The sequence below is a fragment of the Otolemur garnettii genome, unplaced genomic scaffold, assembly GCF_000181295.1.
Source record: "Otolemur garnettii isolate 467f Iridium unplaced genomic scaffold, OtoGar3 scaffold00046, whole genome shotgun sequence".
Classification (NCBI taxonomy): Eukaryota; Metazoa; Chordata; class Mammalia; order Primates; family Galagidae; genus Otolemur; species Otolemur garnettii.
Window position 1 is genome coordinate 7611237 of NW_003852441.1, and position 10823 is coordinate 7622059.

General features: G+C 44.6%; 1 protein-coding gene across 1 annotated transcript in view; it reads right to left on the reverse strand.

Moving 5' to 3' along the window:
- The window catches only part of DNAH9 (dynein axonemal heavy chain 9), a 373298-nt gene extending 364032 nt beyond the window's left edge, over positions 1 to 9266 (reverse strand). The window contains exons 1-2 of the mRNA XM_003791085.1: positions 8856 to 9266; positions 346 to 542 (exon numbers count right to left, since the gene is read on the reverse strand). Of these exons, the coding sequence (XP_003791133.1) occupies positions 346 to 542; positions 8856 to 9266 (608 nt within the window). The remainder of the gene's footprint in view (positions 1 to 345; positions 543 to 8855) is intronic.
- Positions 9267 to 10823: the final 1557 nt, after the last annotated feature.

Sequence of the window (10823 nt, forward strand, 5' to 3'; positions counted from 1 at the left end):
CTCCCAGATAGGAGCTGGGGCTCTGCCAATGATGAGGCACTATCCTGATAAGCAAAATACTGAAATCCAGCACAGTCTCATCCAGGCACAACTAGAAATGGGGAAAAGGCCATGCTGCTGTAATAGCCTTGAAAGACTCCAGGCAGAGGAATCGGACTGAGGGAAATAATCAGTGTGAAAATTCAGTCCTATGATGTTGGGAAATAGACCAGATAATGGTATTGTGTGCAGGATAAGGAGATGTCAGACTCAGAGTCAGGAGCAGAGAAATCATGAGGAAGACATTTCACTAAACCAGCACGTACCCACCATGGAGGCCCATATGGCGAGGCTGGTGGTACTTACCTTGTCTTACTTTTGGAATCCACAAACTCCATTTTTTCTGAGCCTGCTGGAAGAGGCAGCAAAGTTTTCCCCTTCACTTGCTCAAGGATAACCAGGAGGTCACACTGGAGGCTGTGGGCATGTCGCCTGACATCCTGACACACCATGTGGGGCCAGTCCAGATGATTCTTCTCATTGGTCAGCACAGGTATAACAACCTGAAACAGATGTGCACAGGGGAGAAACAGAGGCATTCCACTTCTGCAGCCTTAAAAGAAGACTTCCAGAAAAGGTCGGTAAAGCTATGCACAACTTTTTGCAGGTCACAGCACAGTAAGGCCTGATAGTAAGGGACAGCATAATGTGCTGCCTTGACATCAGGGAAAATCAGGAGGCCCTCAAATAAGCTACCCACAAGTTTCCCTCCCCACTGTGTTCCTGTGGTTAAGGTCCCCTAGCCACAACTCTCCTTGCCTAGAGCAGTGTTTTTCAACCATTTTTTTTTTTTAATCTCACAGCACACTTGAACCTATAGTTCAACTTCCATGGCACACTTAAATTATGTTGATCCAAAGAAAAAAAGAGAAAAAAAAGAACATACTTATGCTTTGATCTTCTTTAGGAAATAATTTAATTAGTGATCTTTAAAAAATTTTGCAGCACACCTAAGAGCCTCTCATGGCACACCAGTTGAAAATCACTTGTTAGAGGACCAGTTGCAGTTTCTGCTTATCCATGAGCAGCGGACTTCTGTCCTCTGCTAGATTGTGGACTTATTCACACAAGCCAGTCACATCTTTCATAGGAACCAGAGCCACCACACAATCTTGATGGTACAAAGTGGACCTCCCACAGCCCCTGGTTGTTCACTCTATTCCCACATGCACCCCCACCCCCATGTGGCCTCGCAGGACACAGTGTCTTCCTCCTGTGGCCTGAGAATATATGTGATGAATAAACTGCTATCAGCATCATCTATCCTATGCTGGGTGTTCTGTGGTCAGTGACCCCATTACTCTAGGGCAAGAATCCCTCCCTCCTGAATAGGAGGTGAATGAAACAAAGGCCACAGGACAAATGCAGTTTGGATGACCATCACTCTACAGGTGATGTGAGGGGGGACCTTAAACAATCAAGCAAAGTTGGGGATCTTACATCCATCTTTAGGGGGAACATGGGCTGATTTTAGCGTCCATGCCCACATCCAGAGGTAGATATGGAACCAAACCTGAGCCAATGAGAGTCAGACCAAAGTCTCTTACTTGAACTTCTTGAGGAAGAGACACCTATTTTATACTTGTCCAGACCTTTTAGTGTTCATTCTGTTACCACACAGAGCCTTAGAATATGGTAAATATGGGGAAGACAGTGTTCACAGATGGAGACAGCCCACATCTTGGTGACTTTTTTATGAGTTACAAAGTCAAGCTTCTCTTGAACTCTCTGCGCTAGTTGAAATTGAGTTTCTACTACTACCAACATAAGACGTTGTCAAGACAACTCACTAGGAATCTTTCCATCTAAAAATTTTACAATTAATGGGAAAGGAATGCCAGAAATACAGATGACGACGTGTTTTAATGAGAAAGCTACCTAGTAAGCAATGAAAAGGAAATACAGATTGCTACGACTTGTTCTGTACATGACCAATAAGTCCAAGTGGCTTTGAAATAGAATACCTGGACCCAGCTTGTTAAATACGCGAAGGTGGCCCTTGCCTGGTTTGTCTGGAGATAAGTCACTGAGCTGAGAATTTATAATGATGGGTGAACAGAGAGCTCATCAAAGAAGAAAATGTCCCAAATTAAATCATGTCACATTCATGTTACAAAGGGACCCTTTGGACCCAGGGCAGAGTGACTAATAGACAAAGAAGATAAACTGGAATTTTCTTAGGATTTCAAAGGCACGGATTCTATCTTATTTGATCTTTATATACCCACAGACCTCCCTAGGATCTGGCATATAGGAAGCATTCAGAGGTTTCTAGGATAACTGAATGTATAATGTCTGAAGAAAAAGTGGTATGTAGGTTTGGGATAGATTTTTGAGGGCTTTGAGTAATAGAAAAATAATGAATGTGACCTCCATGAAGTGAAGAGTGAGGCATTCATTGATTCAGTGAGTATTTATGGAGCATCTACTACATTCTAGTACTATTGCCAGTGCTTGGATAATACATCAGTGAACAAAATCAACAAAAATTCCTGACCTATTGAAGTTTATATTCTAGGGAACGGGGGGATACAGTTAATCAACAATAGGTTCTGTGGGTAAAAATAAACCACGTGAGAGGATCAAGAGTGTAGGACAGAGGGGCTGCCACTGCAAATGTTTGGATTGGTACAGGTCTACTGAGAAGACGACATTTGAACAAAGACTGGGGAGGATATGAGGAATGCTCTGCAGATCCTTTGGGGAAGTATATTATAGGTAGAAGGAATAGCCATTGCAAAGGCCCTGAGGTGGGAGCATACATGTGTGATCAAGGAGTGGGGTGAAGGCCAGTGACATTGAAACAGGGTGAGCAAGAAAAGTAAGGGTGGCTAAAGGAGGTCACGTCAAATGCAGCCTTGCCTTGTAGGGTTCTTATTTTTACTCTCAGAGAAATGGATATTATGGCAAGCTTTTGAGCAAAGAAGTGGTATGGTCTGACCTCCGTTTGAGTAGGATCATTCCAGGTGCTGCGATGAGAATAGAGTTGACGGGACAAAGCAGAAAAAGAGATCAGTGAGCAGGTTAGTTCTTTAATACAGAAGGTAGTGGAGTGGCACAGGGGGTAGTGGCAGAGGTGGTAAGAAATGCTCTGATTCTATATAAATGTTGAAGATATAGCCAACGTGATGTCTTAAACTGGCTTTGAAGTTGGGAGACAAAAGGAGTTCTCAGGATGACTCCAAGATTTGGGGAAGAGTGGAGCTTCCATTAAGTAATGTGAAAAAGAATAAGGATGAAGTTAGTTCTTGAAGGAAGACCGGGAGCTTGTTTTTGGAAATGTTAAAACTTGATATACCCATTGAACTTTGATATGGAGGCATGGAGTAGGCAATTGGATATGCTAGTTGGGAGTTCAGAGAAAGAAAGTTTGGGAATAACAAATTTGGGAGGTGTCAAATACAGTTTATAAAATTCTGAAATTCAATGAGAGCTCATTCAATGAGAGCTCATATTCCCAAAGGATGGGTATATGCCCAAGAATTGAGTCCTAGGTCTCTTCAGTGTTAAGAAGTTAGGTAGAAGGGAGGAAGGAGAGAGAAGGGGCAGTAGGGAGGGGGTTTGGTAAGCTCTCACCTAGCAGGCTCAATGTAGGGGCACACAGCACACCTCCTGGGTGAAGGGCTCAGCTACAACTTGAACTTTACTTAAAAAATGCAAATGATGTAACCTAATCATTTGTACCCTTATAGTACTCTGAAATTTTAAAAAATGTACTTAATTTTTATGTAGGGAAAATAAAATTATTTGGGTGTTAAAAAAAAAGAAGCTGGGAAGAAGAGATGGTACCCTCAGTGAAAACCAAGGAAGAGTGATGGTGATGGGAAACTAGGATACTGGGATCCCAGGTACCAAATGTGGAAAGTGCTCTCTGAGGAGAGGATGATCATGAGCTGTGACAAATATAGCTCACGGGCCAAATAGGAGGAGGGCTGACTGGGGCCCATTCAATTCAGAGACCACTGGAAATATCTGCAAGTTCTTTAATTCTCCTCCTGTGATGTGTGGGAATAAAAGCCCCATGGGTATGAGATAAACCAGGAAAAGAATGGACACAGCAAGAAGAGACATATTCCAGCAGTTTTGCTGTACAGGGAATCACAGAAAGGGAGTAACAGCTGGCAGGGGGAAATGAGGATTCTATTTGATGGAATTATCTAGTAGACGGGCGAGAAAAATAAGAATGGAGGAGAGAAGAAGAAATGACCTCCTCAAGAACAGGTGAGATTCAGAGAACCAGATGCATTTTTCATCTTTGGGCTGGCTTGGCATCAGGCAACAGCACAGACAGTTCCCTTGTAGCAACCGAGGTGGTGGCAGAGAATATGAGCACAGGTATCTGCAGGCAAGGTAGAGAGAAGTGTTTGTGGAAAGTTTGTTCTACCGTTTCTGATTTTTTTTTTTTTTTGAAGCCAAGAAGCCAGAGCTCCTCAGAGTGAGGTTGAGGGAAGTTTTGGATATTTGAGGAAAGAAAAAAGAAAGCTACAAAAGTGATCTGAAAGAAGAAGAAAATGGTAGGGATAGAGAACAGGATATCTGCTGGGAAACATAAAAAGGCTACTACAGACACAAGGTCCTGAATTTAGTGTGCAGCCATTTGGTTTTTCCCTAGCCCCGGGCAGTGTCATAGGTGCAGGTCTGAAGTATGCAGAGAGCTGGCTTTCACCAGGGGTGTGTTTTGACAGAGGAGTATGACATGCAGTGAGGTGGAGGCCAGCAAGTGAGGAGCTGGTGCAAAGGAATGATGGTAATGAGGGAGCATCGCCCTCAAGTTGGGCAAGGGAAGATGACCGGCATGAGCCAGGACAGAGGGAAGGCAGCAGGGTCAAGTGACTGTCGCAGTCAAGGTGTGAGAGGGAGAGAGCTGGAGAGACGGGAGGAGTGGTGTGATAAGGAGTGTGGTGGTTATTAGGAATGCACTGTCATGGGTGTTTACTGCAGGGAGGAGGACAAGATCCCTGGAGGAGAAAGGTGAAGGGCAGCCAGAAGCTAAGCCATTAGAAGGATCATTCATATGTCTCTGGAAATAACCATGTGTTAAAGCAGGAGTAATGTTGGGGAGAGTTAGTGAGCCAGTGAGCTGGGAGCCAAAATCATGCAGAAACAAGGACACTGCCATCAGCACAGGATGCAGCAAGGAGAGGGGTGACGTCATCTGACGACAGGAGATTTAGATTGGAAGATTTTCAACACAAATCTAAAAGAAGCAAGGCGGACACCTGTCCCACCTCCAGACTCACAAGCAGAGGGCTGAGGGAGAATGCAGCTGGGTCCTCTGGAAAGGCCAAGGTGACAGGATGGATCAGACAAGCGAGGGGGATTTTAAATGGGATGGGGTGTGGGCTCTGTCATCCTTTATGGAGCATGTACAATGTGACAGTCTGTTCCAGGTGTTCTAATAGTTTAAGTCTAAATTCCACAGGTGTGCATGACTGTTTGGACGTGACCCTGTGAGTTCACCTGCTCATATCACACTGCTGAAATTGATAGAACCAGGATTTGAAGCTGGGTCTGTCAGACTCCAAATTCTATACTTGTTCTCCAAAACAAAACAAGAAACTTAAAACCTAACTCCAGGTTTCAGAACTGGGAAAATTAACCTGGCAGCAGTAAATGAAGCAGTTGGAGAAAGCAGGCAGGAAACCGGGATTATGTTACTAAATTCTGCTAATTCTTTCTTTGAAATGTTTCTTAGTTGCATTTTTTTTTTTTTACCTTGTACTAGTGTAATGGGACAAAAATAAAGTTCGAACCATAGCTTTCGCTCCTCGTCACTACGCCCCCCCCCCATTCCCCCCACACGAGTCAGGAAGACATCTCTCAGTGGGGTGTGGAGGGTCCCTGGCTTTAGTGATGCTGCTTGGGGAGGTGGCAGGTAAAGGGGCACAGGCAGTCAGAGGCTAAGCCAATTACAAGGTACTGAGGGAGAGGTTGGGAGGCAGGAGGGTCAGAAGGCAAGATGGAGCTTAGCGGATGGGAGGTGAGCAAGGAAGTGACACTGCATCAGCTTCAGGGTGTGCAACCCAAGTAGATGGGAGAACAGAAGGTTTAAAAGACTAGGCTACGGTTACAGGCTTTGAGAAATGCAAGTAAAGGACTTGAGGTATTTTTAAAATTATTTTATTCAGATTTTGAAATAGTACATTTACATGGTGCAAAATTTTAAAAGTACAAAAGCATTTACAGTGGAAAGCAAGTATGCTACCTAGTCCTGGACCTCCCTCACTCAGTTTCCCTCACTTGTGGATTAATTTACTCTGTTAGAGAATGTTCTCCCTCTCCCTCTCTTCTCTCCATCCTTCCTCTCTTATTCTCACCGTTCTCTTATTAACAGAAATACAGTAGTAGTGTGCCCTCCATGTACTCACACAGTTTTGCACCTCTTTAAAATATTGTCTTAAATTGAAGCATACTCTCAATAGCCAAGAGATGGAGGTACCTTAAATTTCTATGACTGATGAATAGATTTAAAAATTGGATATATACATACAATAGAAAATTGTTCCACCTTAAAAAAAGATGGAAATCCTGTTATATGGAACAATATGGATAAGCCTGAGGACATTATGTTAAGTGATAAAAGCCAGCCACAGAGGGATACATGCTGTATGATTCTACTTATATGAAGAGTCAAATTCATAAGAATAGAAAGTAGGATGGTGTTTGCCAGGGGCTGGGGATGGGAGTATGTGGATTATTGGGTGGGTATAGAGTTTGAGCTTTGCTGGATGGGGGAGTTCTGAGAACGGGTTGCATAATGTTGTTTATGTAGTTCACAATATTGTACTATACACTGGGAAGCTGGTGGGTAGGTGAATTTTATGAGTATGTGGATTTTTTAATTTTTCCATGGATGAAAAAAATGACCCTTAAGGCCATTATTTTCAGCCAGTGTGCTATGAGAGGATCTCAGGTATGCCTTGGAAACTTTTAAAGATCATTAATTAAATTATTTTTGAAAGAAGTTCAAAGCACAGTAAGTATACCCTTTCTTTTTACTCTTTATTTTTTTGATCAACATAATTTAAGTGTGCTTTGAAAGTTTAACTATAGGTTCAAGTGAGCCATGAGACAAAAAAGGTTGAAAAACACTCCCCTAAGGAAAACTCCTTATCAATCACTTTTTTACATGTCTGCATAGAATTTCACTGTATATATGAAGCATAATTTATTCACTTGGATGAACATTGTCTCCAGTCTCTTTCAATGCACCAATGAAAATGCTTGACATTTGAGAAATTTGAATTATTTAAAAATTATTTTAGCTCTTTGGACTGTTTCCTTAGCCATGACACATCCCTGAGATGTGTCCTTTGTAATAGGTTGTGTTCTATCTCGGAACCTTTGTTCAATCTGTTTTCCATACCTTGAAAGTCACCTTGTTGTTGCTTATCCTAATCTTTTCATTTTAGCCAGTTTGACACTTATGGCTAAGCATGCATCTCAGACTAGAGGCATACCACTCTCTTTTGAACCCAAAGGTCCTTACAGAACTTCTGTAAGGGACTTCCAAGCTTTTGCAGGGATGGTATTCGGGAGATGCATCAGAATGCAAGGACATTCTGGTTGTTAAAATATTGAAATACTTCCATATTCATTGAGAGACTTAGCTTCCCTGAGCCCTCAGTGAATTTCTCTATCCATCCAGCCCCTTCCCTGGAATTCTCCCCTCCCCACAGCCTCCTTATAAAGCACCCTAGGGCTAACACCTGACATAATGTGTAGTAGGAGGCCTTCTGGTATTGGGGCCAACTTTTAGGTAAGCTCTAACCCAATCTGGTCATAGTTTAAATATACCATTTATTGCATATGTTTTGTCTCCATGAAGTGAGCTTTAGGTGGATGGGAAATTGTCTTCTATTTCTTTGGTGTTCCCATAGCACCTACACCAGGAAACATCAGATGGCTGGTACTCTGTACATACTTATTTCAAAACCTGCAGGATCCAGAGCATCAAACCTCCAGAAGCACACATGTCTGACCTCTAGGGAAGTTTTCTCTTACTCCAGAAAGGTCTAAGTGGCCGAAGAATATGTCCTGAGTAACCCCCTGAGATCCCTTAACTCTGGAGGTTTTTGCTATGGTGCCACCAAAGCACTCCATCACCCACATGTCCATCTTCCTCGCTGAGCTCCTGACAGACTCCTCCTATTGCCTGTTGGTCATTTTCACATGGAAGCCCCACTTCTTATGTTGGCACAGAGCTGACCCTTGGTAAGTGGCTATGTGATGTATGAATAAGATGAAAATCAAAACCAAACCACCTACACCCTTTAGCTCCTCTCCATAAGTGAACAGTTTATAATTATTCACCTTCTTGAAGCACCCCAGTGATCCACTAGAAACGCCCTCTTTGTTCATTTCCTGTCTTCCTTAGTCCTTCCCAATTTACAGGAGGGATTATGAGATACTAACTTAAAAGTAGTCAGGACCCAGGCATTCCTTAGACTACAGACTCCACCTGGACTCATCCAAGTCTTAGCCCTTCCCATTCCCACTCTGGCCGGGCCTCCATCCAGAGTTTCCCCAGTGCCTGTCTCTCAGCTAACTCATCTCACTCATGCCTCAGATGTCTTCTCCTGGTTTTAGTTTTCATCCAGCTCCTCCCTCTCCCCATCTCAATCCTTCCTGGCTCCCAGAACTGTGCTCCTGGTCCGCACTCCAGCTACAGCTCCGCCCCTTTGACTATGGCTCCGCCCCTTGAACCGCCCTTGCAACTTAGCCCCGCCCCTCCGGCACAGCTCCGCCCCTTACGGCTCCTTTCCCCCTCCCCCACCTCAGTTTCCCGAGCGCGGGGCCCACCAACCCACCCTCACCTCGGAGAACAGCGCAGCTAGGTGCTCCAGAGGCGCCGCGGGCAGGTCCCCGCAGAGCACAGCGCCGCGAAGGCTGTTGGGCTCCGGAGGGTCGGGCCTGGTGCGTAGGAAGAAAAGCCCCTTAGCGCGAGCTGGACCCGCCTCCGGGCCCGCGTCCAGCCCGGGACGCAGGGTCAGGCCCCCAGGCCCGGGCCTCACCACCAGCAGCGGCTGCGGCCCCTCTGCTGCTTCGTGGGCCAGGAAGGCCTGGAACAGCTGCTCCGCTTCGGCGGTCCCCGCGCAGCGCTCCCAGGCGCCCGCAGCTGGCCGCAGACTCTGGGCCACGCAGGCCCCCAGGAGTCGCAGTCGCGGGTCGGCCCCGGATTCCTCAGCGTTCTCTGTCGCGAGCGGGGCCTCCTCAGCGCTCGGCATCGCTAGCGGCCTCTGGCTGCATCGGTTTCCCTAGCGACGGGGACGCGGACCGCACTCCCTCCTCTGCTCCCCTCGGATTGGGTTCAGAACTCCCGGCCCCGCCCCCTCCAAGCAAATAAGGTAGGAGGGGGAAGCGGGAAGGGGCGGGGTCGCGTCACTGTTGCTAGGAAACCAGCTGAGGCGCCTACTTAGTTGTGCGGTCTGGTAGATTGGAAGTGCTCAGGGGTGACTGTTGAGAGAGATGGTTTATTATCAGTGGAGTGCGTGGAGAGATCAAGCCTATAAATGCTTTTAAGAACCCTTTTAGCCAAGGTCAGATTTAATTCTTTGGAGATCTTCAGACACTGAAAATAGTATAGTGCTCTCACCTCTATCCTAAATGTGCTTTTCAAGCTTAAACACATGCCAAATCATAAAACAGATATAAACAGATGAGTTTTTGCAATGTCTTTTCCATAAGGACAAGCACTTTAGGACACTACTGGCCAACAGAACTTTCTGTGATGATGAAAATGTTCTGTATCTGTCCTAACCACATGTGGGATATAAATGTGCTGGAGTCACTCAGGAAATGAATTTTTAATTAATTTTGACTTAAAATGATATAGTCATATGTGGCTAGTAGTTACCGTATTTGACAACTGAGCTTCCAAATTTTAATCTGAATTTTTTAAAAAATTCTTTTTCAGTGCCTTGCTTTGCCTAAGTCTTAGGCGTGTACTTAATTTGCCAAAGGGGTAAACAAGCTTTGATCTCCCTTTGATTTCCTTGGGTATGGCCCCTCATGAGTTCTTGTTAACTGTAGCCAAGCATCTGTAAATACACAGTATGATCAGAACCTCTGTATCCTGCTCTATATCTGGATCTTGACTTCAAAACAGGATAATATGAAGTGTCTTGCCTGACCTTAGAAGTTAGATTTGTCACCTGCTGAGTCCATGTCACCATGATCAGGGTAAATACCTTGGCCCTTTGTCTGGATGTAGGGTGAAAATGCATGGGTGCCAAGGAAATGGACAGCTCAGGCAGCATGAGGTCTGCAGATATGAAATGAGCACCCCTTTCCCCCACCATCTTGATTTTAGTCACTTCCCAGGAACTGCAAAATTTCTGCGTAAAAGGAATGTTTATAATGGGCTTCAAAGGAATATTAACTGAATAAGCAGTTATCAAAAGCAGCTTGGCTAATAAGAGCCCCTCAGGAAAACACCAGTGGTTGGCAGGTAGAATGATTGATTTCATAATATCTGGGCCACAGGAGTTGCTGTCATGAAAAACATTGACATTAGAAATGAATCTTTATGCATGTAAAGAGTGTTTTGTCATTGCTGGATTAAACAATAAGCTGACCAATGAGTAAAGGGACAAATGAGGCACTAAAATGAATTTTGAGATGAATTTGTTTATTGACATTTCACAAAAAAGCATCCAAGAAACAGAAATGTTGGCTCAGTGCCTATGGCTTAAGTGGCTAAGGTGCCAGCCACATACACCTAAGGTGGCAGGTTTGAATCCAGCCCGGGCCTGCCAAACAACAATGATGGCTGCAACCAAAAA